General features: G+C 33.7%; 1 protein-coding gene across 1 annotated transcript in view; it reads left to right on the forward strand.

Moving 5' to 3' along the window:
• ATM (ATM serine/threonine kinase) overlaps positions 1–27,747 on the forward strand; it is a 143,577-nt gene that overhangs the window by 37,940 nt on the left and 77,890 nt on the right. Inside the window, exons 13-30 of the mRNA XM_061203887.1 lie at positions 910–1,005; positions 1,818–2,043; positions 3,566–3,691; positions 4,255–4,380; positions 5,318–5,407; positions 6,494–6,665; positions 7,796–7,995; positions 10,253–10,335; positions 10,434–10,589; positions 11,413–11,488; positions 11,620–11,750; positions 13,636–13,756; positions 15,794–15,967; positions 17,026–17,195; positions 18,271–18,517; positions 21,566–21,681; positions 22,640–22,766; positions 23,262–23,461. Of these exons, the coding sequence (XP_061059870.1) occupies positions 910–1,005; positions 1,818–2,043; positions 3,566–3,691; positions 4,255–4,380; positions 5,318–5,407; positions 6,494–6,665; positions 7,796–7,995; positions 10,253–10,335; positions 10,434–10,589; positions 11,413–11,488; positions 11,620–11,750; positions 13,636–13,756; positions 15,794–15,967; positions 17,026–17,195; positions 18,271–18,517; positions 21,566–21,681; positions 22,640–22,766; positions 23,262–23,461 (2,637 nt within the window). The remainder of the gene's footprint in view (positions 1–909; positions 1,006–1,817; positions 2,044–3,565; positions 3,692–4,254; positions 4,381–5,317; positions 5,408–6,493; positions 6,666–7,795; positions 7,996–10,252; positions 10,336–10,433; positions 10,590–11,412; positions 11,489–11,619; positions 11,751–13,635; positions 13,757–15,793; positions 15,968–17,025; positions 17,196–18,270; positions 18,518–21,565; positions 21,682–22,639; positions 22,767–23,261; positions 23,462–27,747) is intronic.

Below are 27,747 nucleotides of genomic sequence, written 5' to 3' on the forward strand. Positions count from 1 at the left end.
TATATCCTGGAATCATAATGAGAGTATCTTCTAGGCAAAATATGTTAATGAGGGGAAGAAATGAGAAAAAGCCAAAATGGGACTTAAGCACTAGGATGCGAGCAGCTTGCCCACTTAACCTTTCCACAGTCAGTAAATGGAACTGAGTGATTGGAGGACAGACCTCTGGATCCTAGTGATTTTACTTTAATTCCTTTTTTAAAAATTTTTTTTTAATTTTTAATTTTTAAAAATTTTTTGTTTTTTGGCTGTGTTGGGTCTTTGTTGCTGCGTGCGGGCTTTCTCTAGTTGCAGCGAGCAGGGGCTGCTCTTTGTTGTGGTGTGTGGGCTTCTCATTGCACTGGCTTCTCGTTGTGGAGTACAGGCTCTAGGCACGCGGGCTTCAGTAGTTGTAGCATGCGGGCCCTAGAGTGTGCAGGCTTCAGTAGTTGCGGTGCATGGGCTCTAGGGCATGCGGGCTTCAGTAGTTGTGGCGTGTGGGCTCAGTAGTTGTGGCTCGCGGGCTCTAGAGCACAGGCTCAGTAGTTGTGGCACATGAGCTTAGTTGCTCTGCAGCACGTGGGATCTTCCCGGACCAGAAATTGAACCCATGTCCCCTGCATTGGCAGGTGGATTCTTAACCACTGCACCACCAGGGAAGTCCTACTTTAATTTCATAATTGTTTATGCTCTTTAAAAATTTAGTATGATCCTGCTTCTAGGAAGTGTTGAAAATGATAGTAACATAAAATGTATGCTCCTTAAATCCTGTTTTCAGATGTTAAGAAATTCAATAGAGATGAAAGTAGTTTTAATTTTTGATCCAAATTTTAGAGGTCAGTATTTATAGCTAAACCTGGGTGTTTAAGTTTAAGAATGCTTTAAATGGCTTTTGGTCTGCTAAGTAAAGATTTTTATTTTACTTTATAGGAATTTTCCTCATCTTGCCCTGGAGAAAATTCTTGTGAGTCTCACTACGAAAAACTGTAAAGCTGCAATGAATTTTTTCCAGAGTGTGCCAGAATGGTATGTTATCTAATAGAGTTCTGTGTTATTTTAAGATACAGCTTTAATTAACAAAGATAATAATTTTAGCAGAGTAGTAGCTACATCTTAAAAATTATTAACTAAATTGGTCAATTAAAAAAATCATAACTGTTAGCAAGGGAAAAGTTTCTTTTAATTCAATAATTATACTTTATGTCCTATAGCTTATGTTTATGATGGGATATTAAGAACATAAACATCATGTGGAAATGAGTTCTTTAAAGATGTGACCCATTTTTATATGTCAAATAAAATCTGACTGTTCGCTAAAAACTAACAATAATTGAGGATAGGGGAAACAAGAATAAATCTAAAAACCTCATTTTAGTTGATTGACTCAAGAGGCTTATGTTTATCACTGTGACTGAAAATTCTGTCACTAGCATGAAGATTCCTATTCTTCCTCCAGAGGGCATAAGATGAAAAAAGATCTACATTTTGGAGAAATCAAAGGTGAAAAAAGGGAAATGTTTCAGATAATGTTATTCTTAGTGTTTATATCTGTTGTTAATTATTTTTTTAATACTTTCTGAATTTGCCTTTGAGACTGTAACTTTTATTTTTTTGTCCATTTATTAGTAAAATTTGCTACTAAATAATGAAATTCTTTACAAGTAATTATCAAAATCCAAAGAAGAGAAGCATTTAAAAGAATAATTCACTAATTGTATAATCAGTCTTTGAATAATATAGATGCTGTTAATGTTTTTATTTGTAATAGATTGCTGCTATATGAAGGTGAAATAATAGATAATTTGATTTTACAAATTAAAAATCTTATTTCTTTGAAGTGAGCAACACCAAAAAGATACAGAAGAACCTTCATTCTCAGAAGTTGAAGAACTATTTCTTCAGACAACTTTTGACAAGATGGATTTTTTAACCATTGTGAAAGAACATACTACAGAAAAGCACCAATCCAGTGTAGGCTTTTCTGTCCATCAAAATCTCAAGCAATCACTGGATCGCTATCTTCTGGGATTGTCAGAACAGCTTCTAAATAATTACTCATCTGAGGTGAGATTTTCAAAATCAACTAAAGCCTATATTTGATTCTACTTTGGTAGACTGTTAGGAAGCTTAATTTTAAAAGCAAAGTAGTAGCACATGGCTACATATAGGGAAAATTTAGCATGGAAAAAAGGAAAACTGAAGAAAAACAATTTGACTATTTTCTTTTACCAGGAATTCTCATAGACATTAAAGAAGTAGAATTCTCTGGGTGAGTTGATGGGTAGTAATAAAGGTTTTGAGCATAGTGATTGTTTGATGAAAAAGAACCTTAGTACAGAGGAGGAAAGTATTACAATAACAGAAAAGGACATAATATAAACTGATCTAATAGATTTTGGTTGCACTTGAAGAGGGAGAATTCATTAATAAATGAACTAGCAGTCATCCATATTTTAGAGGTCCTTTAGTAATGTCTCACATAAAATTTCCTTTGTCCTCTTAAAATCACAAATTCTCTTCATGTGTGCTGTTTTCTTGCCAAAACTCCTGTGTCTTTCTACCCATTTCTATGTGTTCAGATAATCCATATGTCAAAATCCTTGCTAAAGCCTTTCTTAGATAATCTCAGCCATACATCTTTTAATTTTAATAGTACTTAATATTTCTATTTTTAAATGACACTTAGCATCTTCTTTGTACCATATACACAAATCTCTCAAACTATGCTAGAAGCTCATTAAAGGGCATATATAATTTTTATTAATCTTTGTATCTTCTGCAGTGCTTTGTTATATGATAAATGATAAAATATTTGTTGACTAAAATAAAACCTACAAGCTACTCAAAGGAGTTGATTCAGTAGCCATAATTAATGATACAAAGAGCCAGAGAAGAGACAGTGTGCCTATTTGCTCTCTCTTGCGCCTAATTACTGACTGACTTCTGGATTACAGTTGTAACCATTTTCATTACAAAGTAATGAGATCGTCTGTGTTTTCCCCTAAAATGACATTTCATACGATATAGGAACAGAAAAATCTGAAAATTTTATTTGTCTGTGTAACCTTTACACATTCTTACATAATTCTATAAAATTGGTTAAGCAGTATCTACTGGCAAAAATGCCTTGTGCTAGTCTGTGGAGTCTAAAAAGCTGAATAAATCAAGGTTCTTATCTCTTAGGAGCTCAAAATGTCATTTTAATGTCTCTTATTATGAATGTAATGTCTACTCATGTTCTAAGAGTTACAGACATTTATTTGCCTATCAGTTTTTTTTCTTTCTTTCCTCCTTACCTCAGATATTTAAGGGCTTGTGTGTGCAGTACATTAAGCCACTTTAAGAAGAGATATATTACTTGGCCATTAGGACATACTACTACTGTTTTTCCTGGGAACCCTGGTTATCACAACTCTGCAGGGATCCCTCAGATGTTTTTAGAGATGATCAGAATTATGCCACTATTAATTCAATTAACTGAACTTTTGTTTTTTAATATGTACATAAAATTTGCTCTTACAAAAGATAATAGTACTCAAAATGATTTACAAAATATAAAAATTTTTTATTTGGGTTTTACTTTAAGACTTCAAATTCAGAAACGCTTGTCCGGTGTTCAAGTCTTTTGGTGGGTGTTCTCGGCTGCTATTGTTATGTGGGTGTAATAGCTGAAGAGGAAGCATACAAATCAGAATTATTCCAGAAAGCCAAGGTAGGAAGATTTATGTCAATAATGTTTTAGATTAATTTGAATGAAATATATTCCTGGGAAAACTGGTATATTTGTTTGGAAAACAAATTTTTATGTAGGTTAGCTCTTTCTCTTTCATTTGTGCAGTCTGAGAAGAAATGATACTGTATCTCCTTCCTTAAATTTGAAATTATTTTAAGCCAACTATAAATACAGTAATTGAAATTATATCACATTAAAATTTAATCTCATTAACAAAAATACTGGTGTTTATCTGTACTTTAAAAATTTTTTCCTGGATCAGTTATCCTAAAGAATTCTTAACCAGGAGTGTTAATCAAGTAGGCTCTAAGCATGAAACTGACTTTTATCTCTGGGTGCTGTTCTGTCAGTTGTGTGATTTGTAAGGATAACAGGGTATAAGATTTGTTGTTTTTAAAAATTTGTTCATTTTTAATTATATTTTATAACCAAGTATAACTTCTTAAAACGATTACTTTTACTTCTTAAGTAAAACAAAAAAGCAATCAATAAGCTATGATTTTAACTGAAATTTGGATTTTTCCTTCTTTTTTTTTTAATAGTCTCTAATGCAGTATGCAGGAGAAAGTATCACTTTGTTTAAAAATAAGACAAATGAAGAATCTAGAATTGTTTCACTGAGAAATACAATGCATCTATGTACACGTTGCTTACATAACTGTACCAAGGTAAGATATTCTTCCTACTTGACAGCGTAGCCTTCCTAGGAGGTTGATAACTGGTTGGTGTTGTTACTGTTTTTTGGGTCCATTCATAAGTTGATACACTGATTTTAAATTAAATTGGTAAATTAAGGTAGTATCCAGAGGAAAAAAGCAACAGGTGATATGAGTTTCTCATGAAACTAAGTACACGAAACTAACCTTCTCAGGAAAGTTTCTGAGATTATTTTACCCCTTTAATATACAACTAATTGGTGACTCTTTTATTGCCAGTGTATTTTCATTTATTTAATAAAAACTTGTTGACTACTGAGTATGTGATGTGCATACCAGTACACGAGGGCTAGTGGGCACTGCAAAGATAAACAGTTCTAGCACACACATTACTCTCTTTTGCCCAGGTAGTCTTACATAACATTTGGTAGAAAGGGTGCTACCGTGTGTAATCTTTGTTTTGATTTGGAGCAGGCCTGAGGGGTAGCTGAGCCAGACCAGAGTATTGATAATAACTAGAAGCACTTTTTAAAGCTAATGTTAAGTACATGGCCATATATCAATATTATCAGCATGTACTTCTGGTTTTTTAATGTGTTTTTTTGTGTTTTGGTATTAGTGGGGACGGAGAGAGTGGAAGAATAAACTCTAAGCTATGATTATTGCTTGCTTATGTTTAGGGGCAATAGCTGGTATTTTACTTTAATGTTGTTTATGCTCAATGAAAGATACTTGCTATAGTTATTATTACTTTAAGAAAAGAGGTTTGTATTTTTGAAGCAATTCATATCTTGCTCCTAATAGTAAACTCTTTATCCATGCTTATTCTGATAATTTCCAGTGTAAAAGAAAATCTGCATTCATTCAAGATAGAGAAAATATTATCTGCAAAGAATAATTGTTTGTTTTTATTTCTGTTTGCTTGGTGTTTTGTTTGTCTTAATTACAGCACAGTCCAAATAAGATTGCATCTGGCTTCTTCTTACGATTATTAACATCAAAGCTAATGAATGATATTGCAGATATTTGTACAAGTTTAGTAAGTATGCTTCCTATTTTTCTACCATATTTCATTGATTCTAAGATGCTTTTTATAACTTTGAAATCTCTCTTGAAAAGGGATGCATCTCACAGTATATGGTATGTTATGTTTTTAAAATGTGGAAATTAAATAAAGTTGTTTGGTTTGCAAGGGGGAATGTATTTGATTGCTTCTTAATATCAGTACCTAGCATAGTGCTTGGCAGTTAATTTCTCAATAAATAATAATAGACCAAGTGATTGGGAACTAATCACCCGGACCCAGTACCTTTTTCTGTATGACATTGTACCAAAATTCAAAATAATTCTCTATTCTTAAAAATAAAAACAAAAACCTTGCCAGACAAGCAACATATTCTCATCGTGGTATTTATTTTCCTTTTTCCATATAAATGGGCTTACATACTTTTTTGTCTGGAACAGTGCCTGGCACATAGTAGATATTCAAATATTTAATGAGTGAAAGAATATACTGTAACTTGAGTATTTTCATTTAATAATACATCTTGGTCTTTTTTCCATGTTGCTACTACATAGGGCTATACCTATGTATACTTTTTTTTTTTGGCAGTACCATGGTATTTCATTATATATGGGAATAGTATATATGTATTTTAACCCAACTAATCTTAAATAAAATTTTAAATGATTTTTTTTTTACGAAGAGTTCAGCAGTAAATTTCTTATACTTTCATCTCCTTCTCTTTGTGCCTATGAAGGGTGTAGGATAAATTCTAGAAATGAAATTGCTTGTTCAAAAGGAATGTAAATTTTACTTTTTGATGGATAATGTCATTGTCCTCCAAAATAGTCTTACCAATTTATAATTTTACCTACACCCTCATCAATTTGGGGTAGTATGAAACTTCTTAATATAAGAAATCATTTGTAAAGATTGTGTATTATTCTGCTGTGTAGACAATACAGTTTATGTATCTGTTTTCCTGTTGCAGGACATTTAATAGAAATAATACTGCAGGGTTTCATACACTTGAATCTTGAATTGTTTGATTAGGTCAATTTTAACGACAGCATGCTTCTGAAAGAAGCCAACTTGGAACGTCTTTCTTTCTCTTATTTGAAGGTATCCATTATCAAAAAGCCATTTGACTTTGGAGAAGTAGAATCAGTGGAAGATTGTACTGATGAAAATCTAATGGAGATGGAGGATCAGTCATCCATGAGTCTATTTAATGATTACCCTGCTAGTAGCGTTATTGATGCAAATGAATCTGGAGAGAGCCAAATTACTATTGGTAAATATACTTTTACTGCATGGGATTTTTTTTTTTACCTCTTTACATTGATTTGGTATTATGAAAGTCCTCATAGATACTAATTTTATGCTCATTTTATTTCCTTTTTGTATAGTCTATTGGGATTGTTCCCCTCTATACACTTTAGAATTTCCTGATTTTTAATTGAATTTATTAGTTTCCTATTTTATTCTTCATGGGGGAATTTAAAATAATTATTAAATAAATAAAAACATATAATAGGTTATTTGGAAATTAGAAAGCAGGATAGTGCAAAAGCACCCATAATGCCATCATTGTTTACCTTTTTCTGTTATTCTACATAGACCCTTTCAAAATTATAATCAGCATCAACATTCAAATGCTTTTTTATACCTTGTCTGTTTTCTTTTAACATTAACTGTAAGCATTTTTTTCATTTAGGTACTTGTGCTATTGATAACCATACTTTTTAATGGCTCTATAATATCCCAATTAACATATGTACCATAATTTACTAGACCACTTTTTTTTTTAATTTACTTATTTATTTTTTATTTTTTGGCTGGGTCAGGTCGTAGTTGCAGCATGCGGGATCTTTGTTGCGGCATACAGGATCTTTTGTTGTGGTGTGGGCTCTTTGTTGCAGCGCGCAGGCTTCTCGCTAGTTGTGCGCAAGCTCCAGAGCGTGTGGGCTCTGTAGTTTTGACGCGTGGGCTCCAGAGCATGTGGGCTCTGTAGTTTGCAGCACATGGGCTCTCTGGTTGAGGTGTGTGGGCTTAGTTGCCCCATGGCATGTGGGATCTTAGTTCCCCGACCAGGGATTGAACTGGCTTGCCCTGAATTGGAAGATGGATTCTTAACCACTGGACCACTTTTTTGTCAGAAATTTAGATTCCTTTCTAACAGTATTGCAGTGAATATTTGTCTATATAGATTTTTCCATAGATTATTTATTGAAGACAGAATCCTAGGGTAACCTTTTCTGAAGAATTTTGAAGCTTTTAGTGTGTAATCAATTTCATCATAATTTTGCTTTCCATATATTTTTATCTCTTTGGTTGCTCAAGGGGAAGATATTTGTGTTAATGTTCAATGTATGTGTTTGTTGTACACCTCTCTTAGTCTTAATAAGCGCTTTTTATTTTTAGGTGCCATGAATCCTTTAGCTGAAGAACATCTGTCAAAGCAAGATCTACTTTTTTTAGACATGCTCAAGTTCTTGTGTATGTGTGTAACCACTGCTCAGACCAATACTGTGTCATTTAGAGCAGCTGATATTCGAAGGAAATTGTTAATGTTAATTGATTCTAGCATGCTAGACCTTACCAAATCTCTCCATCTACACATGGTGAGTTCAGTGAAATGAAGAAGTGCTTCAGTTGTGTCTGATGTTGCTAGCTAAATGTAATGGACTGACATATTAGAATCATATAGTACCTTTGAAGACTTGAAATTGCTTCCTTGAGAAATGAATCTGAGACTAGTTATAAAATACACTTTTCTTCTAATATACTGTGAAAAAAATTTAAGTAGATACTGAAACATTAAAACTTGGATGGACTTTGGATAGATTTATTCTCTTTGGGTGTAATTATTATTATTTTAAACTAGGCCAGGAGCCACAGACTCTGAATGTAAAAATAATACTCACATAACATTGTTGTTGAAGTCTGAATCTTGCCTTGACCTTGGTTTATATGCTTTAAAATTTTTAAATGTAATTTCAAAGTGACTGTAAAGTTAAAATACTACAAAACTCCCATATTTCCTTCATAAGCCTCTGTAGTTAACATTTTACCACATTTGACTTATCATTCTCTCTTTGCACACTACACACACACACACACACACACACACAAGCACACACTTTTTTCTGAACCATTTCGAGATTAAATATTCAGACGTGATGCCCCTTTACTTCAGTGTGTATTTCCTAAAAACAATGATACTCTCCTATATAACCACAGTATAATCATCAGGAAAGTAACATTGTATCATTGCATTTAGTTGTCAGGTCTGTTCAGTTTTTTTCAGTGTGGAACAGTTCCTTTGTCTTTCCTTATCTTTCACGACCTTCATATTTTTGAATAGTACAGCAACTTGCTGTATAGAATCCGTCACTTTGAGTTTATCTCATGTTTCCTCATGATTAGATTTAGACTTAACAAAAGTAATCTCTCTCCTTCCCTTCTGTCATCACTTTACTCATCTACTGCTAGATATCTCCAATTCCAATCCAACATCATAGGATTTATTTTCTGTGTCCATATTTGTAGCTCCCTTTTCCAACAGTAAGAAACCTGGCTTCCCACTTAACCTCAGTGCATTTACTTGTTTACTCAGTGTTATTACATGTAACTTATCTCCCAACCGTGTGGGCCATACCCTTAGCCCCAGTGCTGGTGAACATGTGGGGAGAGCTCCTGTCTCAGCAAATATCCTGGATGAGTCCATGGTCATATCCTTAGTCCCAGCAAACTGGCAAACATGGCAATGATTTCCCCAGCCCTGGGAAACATGCCAAGTTATTCCCTAATTAGAACCTCTTGGAAACATTCAGGTTGAGTCCCTGGTAGAATTCCTTGTCATGTTCTAGCTGTGGTGAACATTCTGGTTGATCCCTAGCCCCGGCAAATATGCTTATTTGAGCCCTGTTTGATTCCCTGGTTTCAACCCTGGCAAACACTGTAGTCAAGTCTCTAGCCCCAACCAATGGGGAGGGCTGTATGCTTTTCTTGGGGCTTTGATGTTCAAAGTCACTTCAAGACACTCAGTAACATCACACATGACTCTCATGGCAAATATTTAAAATGGTCCAATTTAATATTCTTTTATAGTATCAGAAGGAGTAAGAAATAATTTTCTACATACAGATGATAGGAAAAAAATGCCTTCTGATTCTTAATACAACTAGAAAATTATTTGGCAGCTGTCAGAAACTGGCTGCCTAGTTATAACTACCAGTTATAACAACTGGTAGTTGCTGAGTAGCCCTTTATATCCATCGTTCCATAGAGAGCCTTACAAGGTTGCCTTATAGGAAGATAAGTCAGGGTATTTGGATTCTTCACTGCCCATAATTATCTCTGCTTTCCAAAATTCATTAATAGAATAGTTTTTAACCATTGAAGTTATCCCCAAGCATTGTTTTCGGAGGGTGGTGACATAATATAGTTTCAGACTCTTGCTCAGGCACTTAACTCCAACAGTGATAACAGCTGTCACTTACTGAATTCCTACAATAAATGCTAGACCTTTACATTCATTTCCTTTAATCTTCATAGTAACCTGGCCAGGTAAGTGCTATATCCTCATTTTACAGCTGGGAGTACAAAGACTCAGATGACAAGGCAAGTTTTTAAACCACTCAAGTAGTAACAGGTTATGGTGCTGGGATTTGAATCCAGCTCTGTTTGACTTCAAAACACCCCTGCCCCCCCCCCCGTTTTTTTAAATTATATTGCTTCATAAAAATTCACTGCTTATGTGTGTGTGTGTGTGTGTATGCACATGTGTTTATGCATTTATGGTTACATATATGTACTTATTTAAATAAATGATATTTGGAAAAAAAAAAACTAATTTCCCCCACCCAACTATCTTAGTATCTAGTGCTTTTAAAGGACCTTCCTGGAGAAGAATATCCCTTGCCAATGGAAGATGTTGTTGAACTTCTAAAACCACTATCGTAAGACATTAAAACCATATAAAATATTCACTCTAAATTTGTAAATTAAACTGGTGTGTTCTGTTATGCTGATAAAGTTAAATTTTTTTCCATTACAGCAATGTGTGTTCTTTGTATCGCCGTGACCAAGATGTTTGTAAAACCATTTTAAACCATGTCCTTCACATAGTGACGAACCTATGTCAAGGAAATATGGATGCTGAGAACACAAGGGATGCTCAAGGACAGTTTCTAACAGTGATTGAAGCATTTTGGTGGGTATAGACATTTTGTGGAGTTATTTTTCTTTTGCCACTTCTGCATACAAATGCAAACTTTGCATTTCTACATTAGTGATTTCTTCTAATCCTCGAATGTAACTATATACATCTTTTAACAATAGTGAAATGTAATTTGTGTTTCCCTCCTTAATTGCTTGAAGAACTGCATTGTTTTCTGCTTAAGACTTGGCTTCCTAAAGTGGTTTTAGTGTATTTCCCTGCGAATTTTGAATCTCTTAATAGTTTGACATGTATGATGAATAAAGCAAAGTGCAACAAGTCTAAATCAATTGAGTAGTTTATATTCCTAAAGTGGACAAATTGGCCTTGTCACTATCTGGTTATTTCATGCATATAGTCATAGTGTGAGATAATACCAAGACACCTATAGAGGAGCACATATATGTAATTTAGAGCCCTCCTACCATTTGGTGGGCAAGAACTTCTGAGTCAGTATAGAATGTCATTTTTAAGTCTTTGATATAACAACACAACAACTTTAAAAATGTTTTCCTTTTAAAGCAAGTTTTCTATAACATGGTTAGCTGAAGTGGGATAGCACCAAAATGAGGCATAATCGTGTGACACAAGTAACATACATTAAAATGAACTCCTTTTCAAACCAATTTATTTTAGCTGGAATTTTTGGAAGGTGAGAGTATTGGCATATGCCACATAGTGAGAATTAAATTCAACATGGAAAGAAATTTTGGAAGCAGCCTAGAATAACCTTAATGTCCAGTGATTTTTTTTTTTTTTTTTTACTGTGCTTTTATTGGAATAATTACTTGATACTAAGACACATACTTTATTTCAGGCACTTAACAAAGGAGGGAAAATGCACATTCTCTGTAAGAATGGCACTAGTAAAATGCCTTAAAACTTTGCTTGAGGTGAGTTATTCTACTTCGATTATTAGTATGGTCTCCATGGACGTTTTTAAAGCAGTCTTTGTTTCTGTTTGTTAATGGGTGATTTTTCTCTTAGTATTTCACATTTAACCTCAGTTGTTCTTTTCCCATAGGCTGATCCTTATTCAAAATGGGCTATTCTGAATGTAATGGGAAAAGACTTTCCTGTAAATGAAGTGTTTCCACAGTTTCTTGCTGATAATCATCACCAAGTTCGCATGTTGGCTGCACAGTCAATCAATAGGTAATGGGTCAAGTATTCATGAAGTGTCTGGAGTGCTGCAGATAGCAATTCAATGTGTAGGACAGTCATAGTTCACTAGTTGTGATATTAAAAATAGTTAGCGTTTACTGAGCATATATTGTATGCCTGGCATTTATGTTTTCTCTTAATTCTGACAACTGTATCACTTTTATACTATTATTTTCTCCAATTTATTAATGAAAACTCTGTGGCTTAGACAGATAAAGTAATTTGCTCAGTGCCATACAGCTAGTAAGTGGTTGAGTTGAATGAGGTGTGTCTACTCCCACTTACAAGAGATAAAGGATGTTTGGATATTACTGAGATTTTATATGAGTTTGTAAAATGAAAATTAGCACATTTTACATTGTGCTAATTACAATCATATTTATTCAAGTGAACATAGAGTTAGGCATTGGAGTGTTTCTCTCACAGGGATGTGTTTTATGTTTGAGTACCTGAAGAAGCAAATATTAATTTTTTAACAACTGCATGTTTATCAGGTTATCAACTTGATTTTAAAACTAAATTACAACCTACCTCTGCCTTTCCTACCTCACACTCCTGTAAATAAAGCACCTCTCTGCTTTATTTTTCTCTGTAGCATTTATCACCAGTTGAAATAATTGTATTTTAACACATTTACCTAGGATATAAGCTCCTAGAGGGCATTGATTTTTGTCTCTTTTCCTGTATATTTAGTACCTAGAATAATACTTGGAATGTGTCAGTTGTTTAATAATTTGTAAAATCAATGAACATTTGAAAAAAAATTACATTATGCTTTAAAAACATCAAAGCTGAAAATCATTTAAGTAATTTTACTGTTCAAATGTAAGTGACCAATAATTAAAGAATGCTATAAAGAACTTGCCCAGCAGTCACATAAATACATGTGTTAGATGTGTCCAAAATTTGGATATGCTGACAATAATTTTTTTTTTTTAACATCTTTATTGGAGTATAATTGCTTTACAATGGTGTGTTAGTTTCTGACAATAATTTTTCATAAGTCAGAATCGTGTCTAACTGCTCAGGCTTAGGACTGTTTTTATTAAAAACCATAGAGCATTGTAAGGTTTGCTAATGAATGTGTGCTTACTTCAAGTCCTTAAAAAAGATAGAAAATATATACTAAAGTTAAAGATCTGGGGTTACAGAGGATCATAAGTTGAATACAATAAAGCAGGGTAGTGGTGGCATTAAAAAAATCTCTTAAGATTCAAAAATGCATAAATTCATGAGTGGCATGCGCATAGCATTTATTTATTTGTTGGTTGTTTGCTTGTTAGATATCTAATATTAGGCTATTTAAGAGAGATTAGAGAAACTGAAGGAGTCAGAGGAACACCAAAAAAGTTGATACTTTCATAAGTTTTGATTAGTAAAAAAGGATAAAGGACAAAATTGGTTAAAGAGTTGTCCTTAAATATGATTGTACATTATGCAAAAAGCACTGATCAGCTTTTCTCTATCACATAAAATTTTTGTAATGGAATATCAAGACATTAAAGCTATCCACTTTTAAGTTGTGATTAAATATTAGAGCAGGTTGATGTAAGAGTCTGTGGCTGCTTCTAATTGGTATTTGACCAGAGGACAATTTTTCTTTTCTGGTTAGTTAGAGTTCAGGGATATTCAGGTTTGGGCAATAATCTAAAAGGTCTGTTGAGACCCTTTTCAGTTCTAGGAGAAAATGGAGTATATGGTAAAGACCCTAATACTAAGCAGTAGATTTGAACCTCTTTAAATAGACTCACGTTTCCTTGGTCTTTTGAAAGAAAATCTAATATGTTAGTATGTCTCACAGAGTGATTTATTTTTGCCCTGTAAATATGCTTTGGAAAGTACGGTTTATATTTCACTTTTTGCTTTTTTTTTTAAGATTATTTCAGCATATGAAAAAAGGAGGTCCTTCCACATTATTGAAAGCACTTCCTTTGAAGCTTCAGCAAGCAGCGTTTGAAAATTCATACTTGAAGGCTCAGGAAGGAATGAGAGAAGTGGTAATTTTAGTAATGCTTATTTGCTGTTATCATATGCTTTCTATAAATATGCCACATATTATTTTACCAAGTTTGGCCTAAGACAGTATATATCCAGTAGTTCACAATATAAAGTTAGACTAGAACAGCTATATGAATTTATTGAAATTACTTTATTTATAAGTCAGAATTGGTTGAATAATGACAGTTTCTTTTGGTTCAGCTTATATGCAGCATTTTTGTAGGAAAAACAGAATTTACTGAGTTTTTATGGGAGTATAAATGGCTTATTTTTTAATTAAAAACTATTTTTTGGTAAGATCTGATTAAAAGCTAATTCACAGAACAGGTGACAATAGGAAGAAATGGATTGAGAAAAAATGTTCTAATTGGGAAGACCAAATTATCTTTGTGCCCTTTAATGAACCTTATGATTTTCACATTTTTCTGTAGAATAATATTTTTCTTAAAATGGCAAAAATTGTCTTAGTGGTAGAATTTATTCATTTATCTATGCCTTGATTTGTTTATTAAAAGTATGTGAAGCAGTTAGTCAAATGACTATATATTCCGTAACAGCACCAAACTGTAAAGGAAAGTTGCATGAAAGAATGTGAATTTAGAAAAAGGTTTCAATAGATTGGAAAAATGAGTGTAAATAATACAAAATTTACTAGAAATAACACATATTATATATTTTAAAATCAGCCTGTCATGTGCAAAAAGGGAGACTACTGACCTGACAGCAATTCGTTTGGAGAAAGATCTAAGAAGTTTTCCATCTTGAGAGCATAATATGAATCAACATTGTTATCAAAAAAAAAGCACATTCTGTCTTAGGTGTCATTAATAGAAGCAGACTGTAATGAACAAGTTTATAGAAAGAACTTGAATCTTCTATTCTTTTTTTTTTTTTTTTTTTTTTAATTTATAGCTGTGTTGGGTCTTCATTTCTGTGCGAGGGCTTTCTCTAATTGCGGCAAGTGGGGGCCACTCTTCATTGCGGTGCGCGGGCCTCTCACTATCGCGGCCTCTCTTGTTGCGGAGCGCAGGCTCAGTAACTGTGGCTCACGGGCCTAGTTGCTCCATGGCATGTGGGATCTTCCCAGACCAGGGCTCGAACCCGTGTCCCCTGCATTGGCAGGCAGATTCTCAACCACTGCGCCACCAGGGAAGCCCCATATTCATTTTTTTTTTAACATCTTTATTGGAGTATAATTGCTTTACAATGGTGTGTTAGTTTCTGCTGCATAACAAAGTGAGTCAGCTATACATATACATATATCCCCATATCTCCTCCCTCTTGCATAGCATGTTGGGTTTAGTTCCCAGTAAAACTAAAATTTTAACTATTGCTAGAATGTTAGAGAGTCTGTAGATCTGTCTTTTGTAAGGAATAGGTAAAGGAGTTGACTTAGTGGGAACCTCATAGCTATTTTCAAACATGTCAGTGATTGCCATTTAGTAAAGGAATTAGGTCCTTACTTTTTTTTGTACCAAAAATAGCAATAAGATCAGTGACTGGCAATTTTTTCCAAATGTGAAGAGAAACTTCTGCCAAGTATAGCAAGTCAAAAAATGTACATGTCTGTTGGACGAATGATTGGTTATTAAACTAGAAGCATATATCATTCTATCTAGTTGCATGACTTTATTGGTTTTTTTAGTAATACATATGATACTATTTTTAAAGAATAAAGAGCTATATATTAAGTTACAATGGTAAACATCTTAGGAGGTAATACTTGGTAGTTGAAGAGCTTTTAGTCTCTCACTTTCCTGCAATTTCTTTTTCTCTTTTTTTTTCTTTAAAGTGCTTTATACCCATTGGAATGTTTGGCAGTTCTTTCTATAAGATCTTATCAAAAGCAGTCTTTCCCACTGTAGAAACTGTGGTCCTTTCTCATAATGTCTCTTCTTAGCTCCATCACTATAGAATTTAAAACTGTTCATGGGCTGCTTAGATGTTGTCGTGGTGTACTTTGGTTTTAGTCTGGTTGGTTTATTTGGAATATTTAAATATTAACATTGCATATTGTTTTTAAAATTCTTCCGAAGTCCCACAGAGCTGAAGACTCTGAAATTTTGGATGAGCTTTGTAATAGAAAGGCCATTTTACTGATGATGATAGCTGTGGTGTTATACTATAGCCCTGTATGTGAAAAACAGGCTTTATTCGCCCTATGCAAGTCTGTGAAAGAGAATGGATTAGAGCCTCACCTCATTAAAAAGGTACCTGTGCATGAATATTTTTTATTATAATCTTCCTTGGGTAACTTTTAAACAATTAAGGTTAAAGCTAGATTTTTAATGTGGCATTTATTAAAGACTTAGAGACAGTTTTATTTTTTAGATTTGGAATATTAGAAAGCAGTAACTTTTAAAATAGTGTATTTATTTGTATACAGTGTCAGTTTTTACATTAAGTTTAAGAGCATTTCACAAGGCAGTCTTGAACTAACGAGAGTGAGTGACCTGTCATCATGCAGACCAGGCCCTCTGGAATAGTATTTATTGGGGGAAGCGGAGAAAAAAAGAGTAGTACATGTTTTGCCTAGTGGATTCTGGAGCAGGACATTGGGATCTAGCAGGGCCAGGAGTCAAATTTTAGAGCTTTAAAGCTTTTAAGTTGCATGATTAGGAAGACCAGGGTCCAACACAGTGTTGTAGAATGCTTACTCCTGCCCCTGTTCCAACACCTCAGCATTAATGGTTTGGGAAGTTCCAAGCCTTTACATCCTAGATTTTTACATGATGAACCAGTGATAGATCATGGCTTGATATAACTAGCATGGTTTCCAGTGGAGCTTTACAATAGGCCAACCTATAAGTAATCAGTCTAGATAGTTAAACTTTTACCTCTCAGTATTAAAGTAAGAAGTTACTTTAAAAAAAAATTATACAGTTACACTACCTAATTATTATTGTACATGGAATATAGTGTTTGGATTTTTCTCATTTGGGTTTAGGACTGAGAAGAATTGTTTTACTTTATAATGAAATATAATCAAATCTTAAAAATTGAAACATATTTTTCTGTTTTTATTCATTTAACATTTATTGAGGGTTTGCTATGTACCAGGCACTGAGTAATTATATTAAATACATTTTTCTTGTTGAGTTTTGCTCAAGTGGGTCCTTTATTATCTCCATCTCATAGATGAGTGAATCAAGGTATAGAAAAGTTAAATGAATGCTTAAAGTCATACTGTAAATAAATATTAAGGATTTAAATCATTTATTATTTCATTATTTTCTTAAAACATTGACTTCTTTTTTGATTTGTATAGGTTTTAGAGAAAGTTTCTGAAACTTTTGGATATAGACATTTACAAGACTTCATGGCTTCTCATTTGGATTATCTGGTATTGCAATGGCTAAATCTTCAAGATACAGAATACAGCTTATCTTCTTTTCCTTTTATTTTATTAAACTACACAAACATTAAAGATTTCTACAGGTAGGTTTATGTCTGTCACATGTGAAATATATTTAATTTAAAATTAGGTATTAATGATAATGTGAGTGTTGCAGCGTTTTTTAATGGCAATGTATTGAAGTGGACTTAGGATCTGGTCCTAGCTGTGCCAGTAGCCAGCTACATGACTTCAGGCAAGCCACATTTACTGTGGGACTTGCTTTCTTAATCTTTAAAGTAAGGGAACACCCTCTGGGACTTGCTTTCTTAATCTTTAAAGTAAGGGAGTTACATATAGAGATCGTTAAGGTCTCTTTCAGCTTTAATATTTAATAATCTTCCCTATGAAAAATCAAAGGTAAATTATTAGTGGCTGATTATTTCTGCCTTATTTTTCTTATTTGTTGCTTGACTGTGGGCCACTTAGTCATTATTTCTGTTTGATTTAAAGTTTAATGTACAGGTATTTATTTTGCTAACTCCAAGTCTGGAGAAGAAAATTTTGAAAATGGAGAGATTTGAAACAACTAAATAATAATGTTTAGGTATCAGGATGATGGGAAGGCAATTTGTAGTTGTTTAGTCGTCCTTATTGTTTGTTCATTTTGGCAATAATAATATTTACATTTATTCTTTGAATTTATTAATTGCTTTCACCTTTCACTTTATAATAATTTTGCATAAATTGATTATGCAGAAGAAATAAATTCAATTTTCACTTGTTTTTGATCACACTATTAGGGTGATCTCTTTTTTTTTTAGTGTGACTATTTAGAATTCACTTAACTTCATTTCTCCATTTATAAAATTAGAGTAAGGGTACTTAATGATCTAGATAAAGTGATACTCTAATGCTTATTAAACCATTTTATTTTTTTATTTTTATTTTTATTTTTTTTGGCCGTGCCACACAGCTTGAGGGATCTTAGTTCCCTGACCAGGGATCAAACCCATGGTGGAAACATGGAGTCCTAACCACTGGACTGCCAGGGAATTCCCAAAACCAGTTTATTATTTTAAGGGCTATATTATAAAATTTTACTTTGAAGCATTATATTTTTAATGTATATTAAAAATGTATACATTTTAATATACATTGTAATTTTTATATTTGTAGGTCTTGTTATAAAGTTTTGATTCCACATCTGGTGATTAGAAGTCATTTTGATGAGGTAAAGTCCATTGCTAATCAGATTCAAGAGGATTGGAAAAGTCTTCTGACAGACTGCTTTCCAAAGATTATTGTAAATATTCTTCCATACTTTGCTTATGAGGATACAGGAGACAGTGGGATGGCACAACAAAGAAAGACTGCTACCAAAGTCTATGATATGCTTAAAGATGAAAACTTATTAGGAAAACAGGTATGACTTCAACATCTACTGTACTTTTTATCCCCTAATTGATCTGAGGTGTAACTTTAAAACTTTAAGGCTATTTATTCATCATTTATGCAATTAAATTTAATACTATGTGATAATCACTATCTAACATAGGCAATCCATTAATTTTTTGTTATTGTTGTACAGTGTTCTCTCCTTTTGATTAGCTTTTAAATGAAATATTTTTAATCAGAAATTCTTTAGAAACTGGAATAATTTTACCACTTTTTCTTTTAAAATTTTGTTTTAATTGGCAGTAATACATGAATGCAAGCTGGTTATTAAATTCAAACAACACTGAACAAGGTATAGAAAATCTTTTTCACTTCCTCTTTAATCTCATCAAGCCCTTCACTTTTCAAGGAAAAGTACAATCCCAGGTTCCCATACCCTGTTTTTTCCATGACATTTACTACCTTCTAACATATGATGTAACTTACTTATGAATTATGTTCATTGGTTTTTATCAACCTTCTCCACTATAAGTACTGTGAAGGTAGGATTTTTTCTTTCTTCTTTTTTGCAGATGTATCCCAACTATCTAGTATATATTGAGTACTCATTATTTGATGAAAGATGGAGTAAAGTTAAAAAGGAACTAACAATTTCTGTTTGTTTTATAGTAATTTATATATATCTAAAATTATTTGAGGCAACTTATATTAAAATACATATGGAAACTTTTTAAAGTAAAAGAGGATTGGTCACTCCAACTTTTTTTTTTAATGTGAGTAAGGGATGACTAACCAAGCTTGGTCAACATTAGTATTACAATTGGATAAACTTCAAGAGACTCTTTTTTTGTTGCCCAGTTATCTGTGTTGAACCAAGAAGTGGAACAGCAAGACTCTCAGTTGCTTAGGTGGGCCATTCCCAGTCAGAACTGGTTGTAAGTCTGTAGTCTGGAGGCAGATGGTGAGTAGAGGTACTCCCTCCCCAAAAGGCAGTTGGAACAGAATGTTGGCATGCCAGGGGGTATGGATGTTATGAAAGACACTCTCCCTCTAGCCCCTTTTACCCAATCTCCCAGCTTAGACTTCTGAGCAAGCCTACTCTTACTATTCTTCTTTATGTGTTCAAACCAAAATATAGCAGTTTTGAGTCAGAGTAAGTCTAGAAGGGAAGCGTGATTACATTAAACCCTGATTAAAACACCAGTCTCAAGAATGAAGAGAGGTAAAAATTAAAAATAATTTCTTAGCTTCTTGGTTAAAGGCATAAATCTAATTTTTATTAGTCTCAATTTCATTTAGCATTGTCATTATAAGTTAATTTTTTCTCTTTCTCTAATATGCAGTTTCTATGAAACAATTAAGATTCTTTTTTCTGTGGATGTGTTGGTACCACTGTTATCAGTCTTTGAGTCTTCTAAAGCTGTCCGTTGTTGAATGCTTAGAATATTTACAGTTATAAGGTTGTTTAGCTATACCTAGATATCTGAATAATTTATATGTACCTTAGCTAAACATTACAGATCTGACTTGTTAGAGAATCATGAAATTAATGAAGTCAGCTGTCATCTGTGTGCAGGGAAACTCACTAATTTTTCCTCTGATATTAATCAGATTTGGCCAGTTTGTCCTTACTTATTCCAGATATACTGAAAATGGGGCTAGATTTTTTTTTAAATTTATTTATTTTATTTATTTATTTTTGACTGTGTTGGATCTTCATTGCTGCACGCAGACTTTCTCTTGTTGTGGTGAGTGGGGGCTACTCTTCGTTGTGGTGTGTGGGCTTCTCATTGTGGTGGCTCCTCTTGTTGTGGAGCACGGGCTCTAGACATGCGGGCTTCAGTAGTTGTGTCACGCGGGCTCAGTAGTTGTGGCTTGCGGGCTCTAGAGCGCAGCCTCAGTAGTTACGGCGCACGGGCTTAGTTGCTCCGCGGCATGTGGGATCTTCCCGGACCAGGGCTCGAACCCGTGTCCCCTGCATTGGCAGGTGGATTCTTAACCACAGAGCCACCAGGGAAGCCCCGGGGCTGGATTTTTAAAAGGGCTTAAACCTTGGAAATGATGACATGACAACTAATGTGTGAGCCCAGGGAAAGGCTAGGATCGTTAGATTTCTTTAGTGTCACATTCCAGAATATTTTTGTTACATTAGGAAGTGTTTCCAAACCTCTGTGTGGAAGAGGTAAAGATAGTAAAGATAATAAATCAGCCATTTGCCTTTTGGTTTAAAGCACTGTAATTCCTTATTTGGAGAGCTAACAAATCCACCTTTAAGACTTCACAGTTCTCATTCATTCGGCTGAGGTGTAATGTAGTACACCCATTCTTTATATTTAGAGAACTTATGCCTTTTGTGAGGCTCCCTGTAGCAGGAAGTGGATGATGAAGAATCTGTTCCTGTCCAGGAGGATTTAGCCTACTATTGATGACAGGGCATGTGGGTAGCAGCTAGCCTCAGAATTTGGGATAGCAACCAAGTAGAAATCTGGGGGAAAGTTATGCAGGGAGCAAAGGGATGATTATTGCCAGTCACTGGGAATTCTTACTAGTAAAGTTCTCTAAGTGAGATAGTGTTCTCAAATAAGAGTAAAATGTAGATTGATGAGCAGTATAGATCAGTGGGGAATTTGGTTGGCAGGAAGATGATTAGGTTGAGGAATTTCAGGCTAGACCTGAAGCCTTACTCATTAAAATGATTCTTTTTATTTTATTTTATTTTTTTAACATCTTTATTGGAGTATAATTGCTTTACAGTGGTGTGTTAGTTTCTGCTTTATAACAAAGTGAATCAGCTATACATATACATATATCCCCATATCTTAAAATGATTCTTTAAAATTAAACGTAGGAGTTGGATTAAGAGAGTCTTGTTTGGTATGATTTCCCTATTTTCCTTTCAGTCTGTAGGTCGGCTGCATAACAGAAAAAAGTGGAGTTAGCTGTATGTCTTGCAGATCTTAGATCTTTGGTCACTTTGAATAATTTTGGAAATGAAGCAATAACATGAGCCCCTTAAGCTGTCTTAAAGATCACAGACACGAAAACTTAAATATATTTTAATTTTGTATCCTTGCAGATTGATCATTTATTCATTAGTAATTTACCAGAGATTGTGGTGGAGTTATTAATGACGTTACATGAGCCAGCAACTTCTGGTGCCAGCCAAAGCACTGACCCCTGTGACTTTTCAGGGTATGGGTATTTTTAACTTAGAGAATTAGCTGCAATTTCAGAACCTTGTGAAGTTTATTGGTTAACACCTTCAAATGTCCATTTCAGTTGTTAGGCATGTACTCTGCTTTTAAATTCTGTTTCTTTAAAAGTAATTACCTTTGAATTGAAGTATCTGCTCTACTGTAGCCTCTCCACAGTAATTGATCTTTTAATCGACCACCTTATTCACAAATTCAGTGACCTTTTTCTTCTCGATCTTTTTGTAATATTTGAGCATTCTGCCATCTCCTGTCTCATGAAATTTTCTTCTTCGTGACACATTATTCTTTGTTCTCTTCTTATCTATGACTTGGCTTTCTGTATCACCTTTTCTTTATCATGCTCCTTTGCTAGGGGAATCTTACTGTACTATAATTTCATTTGGATGTGAAACCCACTTGGTTGTATATGAATGTTAAAATTATTTTCTCAGCTTGATTGTAAGCTACTTGAAAATGCCCTTAACTTTTTTTATATGCTCTACAATGCTGAGCGTATAAAATAGTAATAATATCTACTAAAATACTTTTACATATGTAATTTCATTTGATGTAGTATTTGATTGCTGTGTCTTAAGATATTATTGTGTTTATAGTACTAGCATAGAGCTTTAATTCATAACTGAAGTGAATTGATATTAAGTCTCATTCGTGGAATTGCCATTAACTTTATAAAAGATTTTTTAAGCAAATTATTTAAAATTGACTAAGTCCTAGTAAGTTAAAGTATTTAGGTATTCTGATTGATGTATATAGACTGTGATATGTCATTTGTGATTTTATTAAAAGTCTAGTTTTCAGTAGAAAATAATTTTAAAATTTGGGGTTACTGTAATCTAAATTTTCTTTTTGGATTTTCACTTGTCTATCAAGAAAATGTTTTTTCTTGATAATTTTTTTCAGAAAATGATGACTGTATTTTTTTCTATAACTCTTAGGGATTTGGATCCTGCTCCTAATCCACCTCATTTTCCATCACATGTGATTAAAGCGACATTTGCCTATATCAGCAATTGCCACAAAACCAAGCTTAAAAGCATTTTAGAAATTCTTTCCAAAAGCCCTGTAAGTATACATTACTAGTATAATAACTGAAGGGAGAATTCCTTCTTCAGTTAGAAAATCTGTATAAGTACATCTTAAAGAGAAAAAAAAGTAAACAAATGGAAAATTTATCTGAATAAATTAAGAAAAACACTCATTTACAAGTTTATATCTTGGTATTTTACTTGTCAGTATTAATTGAAATATGTCACATATGAGGGCTGAATTTCATGACATTTTAGTCATGTTGGCTCAGGGAATATATACATATATATATAAAATGTATATTTTAAGGATATACTATTATTGTTTACTCTCTGAAAACTAAGTAAATTGACACTAGTTTTTTAGGTTTAAGATAGTAATTTTCTTAATGTAATATTTTGCATTTGATATCAAAACCCACAACAAAATTCTATAATTTAGAATTCTGTATTTTGAATAAAAAATATATGTATTATGGACTGAGTATATGTGATTAGGCAAGTTTTTACTAAATGTATCTTTATTTTCTAGGATTCCTATCAGAAAATTCTTCTAGCCATATGTGAGCAAGCAGTTGAGACAAATAATGTTTATAAAAAACATAGAATTCTTAAAATATATCACCTGTTTGTTAGTTTATTAATGAACGATATAAAGAGTGGCTTAGGAGGAGCTTGGGCCTTTGTTCTTCGAGATGTTATTTATACTTTGATTCACTATATCAACCAAAGGTAAATAATATATTTAGACCAATATATAAGTAGTTTTTCTACCCTTTTATCTTAATTGAAAATTTATATGCTTCTACAAGGTAGAAGCCAGAGTACTGTTTTCTGAATTTTGCCTTTTTAATATATATTATATCTACCTATTATATTTTACAAAGTGCATCACTACTTCTCCAACTCTAGAAATCTTTAAGTATTAAGGGTCTTCAACATTTTAAATATTCTAACTTTAGATGGCCATAAATATATATATTACCATAGCAGTTCTGGTCACCACTTCCAGTGTGTGTGGTAGGGGGCGAAGAGGGGTTCCCTGTACACATCCAGGGAATTATCCAGACATCAGCGGACCTACCCGTAGATAGTGTTAGATCCCACAGGTTAAGAGCTCAAGTTCTGCAAGATTGTCCTTTCCAGCCTCATCAGACGCCATTTGAAAACACAGGTTATCAGTGGCTATAGATTTCAGTGACCCCTTTCTTGGGTTTGATTAATTTGCTAGAGTGGCTCACAGAACTCAAGAAACCTGTTTACTCACTAGATTGCTGGTTTATTACAAAAAGAAATAACTCAGGAACAGCCAGATGGAAGAGATGCGTAGGGCAAGGTATGGGGAAGGGGCATGGAGCTCCCATGCCCTCTCCAGGCATTTCACTCTCCCCATACCTGCAAGTGTTCACCAACCCAGAAACTTCCTAAACCCCATCCTTTTGGGTGTTAATGGAAGCCTCATTAAATAGGCATGACTGATGAAATCATCACAGTCATTGGTGATTGAATCAGCTTCCATCTCCCTATGCCCTTCTTGGAGGTCAGAGAGGTGGGACCGAAAGTTCCAACGCTCTAATCACAGGGTTGGTTCTCCTGGCAACTATCCCCCATTCTTAGGTGCTTCCCCAAATTTACTCATTAACATAAAAAAAGACTCCTTTATTGTTCTCGTCACAGGAAATTCCAAGAGTTTTAGGAACTCTGTGCCAGAAATGGGGACCAAATATATGTTTCTTATTATAAATCACAACATAACAGTTACTATAGATTTTGGGATGTATGTTCTTTTTAGCATCTCTATTCCTTTCCATTGACTTTAATGATGTTTCTGTTATTTGTTTTCTTATTAGTAGATAACATTACCATCAAATAAATTTAAGTCCTTCAAAGCACATGAAGATATCTATTTCCATTTTGTTTTCTCATATTTTTCTTTTTTGGCTTTGAAAAAATATCTTATAATTTTTATTTTAATTTAAGTCACGTGTTTGTATAGTCATTCAGTCTTTTTCCATGACTAATTTTTTTTTTTAGGTTTTATTATTTTGGTAAAATATATAACATAAAATTTGTCATTTTTAACCATTTTTTAAGTGTCCAATTCAGTGATATTAATTACGTTCACAGTTTCGTGTTCCCATCACCACTGTTTCCAAAACTTTTTCATTTCCTCAAATAGAACCTCTGTACCCATTAAGCAATAATTCCACATTACCACTTCCCTGTAAGCCCCTTATAACCTCTAATATACTTCCTGTCTCTATGAATTTGCCTGTTATAGATATTTCATATAAGTAGAATCATAATTTATTTTTCCTTTTCTGTCTGGCTTGTTTCACTTAGCATGTCTTCAGGGTTCATCCAGCATCATACTTTTTTATCGCTAAGTAATATTCCATTGGATATATATACCACATTTTGTTTATCCATTCATCTGTTGATGAACACTTGGGTTGTTTCATGGGTATGAAGTGGTATCTCATTGGGGTTTTGATTTTACATTTTCCTACTGACTAATGATGTTGAACATCTTTTCATGAGCTTATTGACCATTTGTATATCTTCTTTGGAGAAATGTCTATTTAAGTCCTTTGCCCATTTTTTAAAATTGGATTATCTTTTTGTTGAGCCGTAGGAGTTCTTTATGTATTCTTGGTGTTGAACTCTTAATATATGATTTGCAAATATATTCTGGATATTGAATTCATACATGATTTGAAAGTAGTTTCTCCCATCCTATAAAATTTTCACTTGGCTGATAATGTCTTTTGATGCACAGATCTTTTTAATTTTGATAAAGTCTGATTTATCTTGTTTGTTTTTTTTTTTTGTTTCATGTGGTTTTGGTATTATATGTAAGAATTCATTGTCAAATCTAAGGTCACAAAGATTTACCCTTAGAGTTTATTCTAAGAGTTTTATGCTTTTAGCTGTTATATTTAGGTTGTGTATTCATTTTAATTTTTATATGTAGTGTGAGTTAGGGGTTCAATGTCATTCTTTTGCATGTAGAAATCTAATTGTTCCAGCATGTTAAAGAGAATGTTCTTTCCCCTTTGAAGGGACTTGGCATCCTTGTCAAAAATCAGTTAGCCATTGGTGTATGGGTTTATTTCTGGATTCTCAGTCCTATTCCATTGGTCTTTACTTGTGCCAGTACCATGCTTTGTTGATTACTATAGCTTTATAGTAACTTTTGAAACCAGGAAGTGTGAGTCCTCCAATTTTGTTCTTCTTTTTCAAGATTGTTTTGGCTGTTTGGGGTCCCTTGCAATTCCATGAGAATTTATGCAAAAAAGTCTGTTGGAATTTAGATGGAGATTGCATTGAATATGTGACTATTTAGATAGTATTAACATCTCAACAATTTGTCTTCCAATCCATGAACACAGGATGTCTTTCCATTTAGTTGAACTTATTTAATTTCTTTCATCCATGCTATATAGTTTTCAGTGCACAGGCCTTTCACATCATTGGTTAGATTTATTCCCAGGTATTTAGTTCTTTTAGATGCTATTGTAAATGGAGTTTTTTAATCAATTTCCATTTTAGATTGTCAACTGCTATTGTATAGAAACACAAATAATTTTGTATGTTGATTTTGTGACTTGTAACTTTGCTAAATTTGTTTGTTACCTCTAGTAGATTTATTGTGGATTCTTTTGGGAGTTTCTGTATATATAGAATCATGTCATCTGGATATAGTTTTACTTCTTCCTTTCTGATTTGGATGCCCTTTATTTCTTTTTCTTTTTTAATTGCTCTGGCTGGAAGTTCAGTACAATGTTGGGTATCACTGGTGAAAGTGGGCATCCTTGTCTTATTCCTGATCTTAGTGGGAAAGCTTTCAGTTTTTCGACATTATGTTGTTAGCTTTGGGTTTTCATAGGTTACCATTATTTTGTTGGGAAAGTTTCTGTCTATTCTGATGTTTTTCTGAGTGTTTTTCTCATGAAAGGATGTTAGATTTTGTCAAATGCCTTTTCTGTTTGTTGAGATGGTCATGTGTTATATTCTTTCATTCTATCAATGTGGTATATTACATGGATTGACTTTCCTATACTGATCCACTCTTACATTCCTGGGATAAATCCCACTTGCTCATGATGTATATCCTTTTTTTTTTTTTTTTTTTTAATCTTTTTTGGAGTATAATTGCTTCACAATACTGTGTTAGTTTCTTTCTTTTTTTTTATAAATTTATTTATTTTTTTATTTCTGGCTGTGTTGGGTCTTTGTTGCTGCATGTGGGCTTTTCTCTAGTTGTGGCGAGCAGGAGCTACTCTTTGTTGTGGTGTGCGGGCTTCTCATTGTGGTGGCTTCTATTGTTGCGGAGCCTGTGGCTCTAGGCACGCAGGCTTCAGTAGTTGTGGCTTGTGGGCTCCAGAGTGCAGGCTCAGTAGTTCTGGCACATGGGCTTAGTTGCTCCATGGCATGTGAGATCTTCCCGGACCAGGGCTCCAACCCATCTCCCTTGCATTAGCAAGCGGATTCTCAACCACTGCGCCACCAGGGAAGCCCCCATGTTAGTTTCTGTTGCACAACAAAGCGAATCAGCCATATGCATACACATGTCCCCATATCCCCTCCCTCTTGAGCCTCCCTATCCCACCCTTCTAGGTCATCGCAAAGCACTGAGCTGATCTCCCTGTGCTATGCTGCTGCTTCCCACCAGCCAACTCTTTTACATTTGGTAGTGTATATATGTCAATGCTACTCTCACTTCGCCCCAGCTTCGCCTTCCCACCCCATGTCCTCAAGTCGATTTTCTATGTCTACCTCTTTATTCCTGCTCTGCAACTAGGTCATGAGTACCATTTTTTTTGTTTTTTTAGATTCCATATATATGCGTTAGCATATAGTATTTGTTTTTCTCTTTCTGACTTACTTTTCACTCTGTATGACAGACTCTAGGTCCATCCACCTCACTGCAAATAACTCAATTTTGTTTCTTTTTATGACTGAGTTTGTACACATTGTATATATGTGCCACATCTTCTTTATCCATTCATCTGTCA

This window comes from Eubalaena glacialis, chromosome 10, assembly GCF_028564815.1.
Source record: "Eubalaena glacialis isolate mEubGla1 chromosome 10, mEubGla1.1.hap2.+ XY, whole genome shotgun sequence".
NCBI lineage: Eukaryota > Metazoa > Chordata > Mammalia > Artiodactyla > Balaenidae > Eubalaena > Eubalaena glacialis.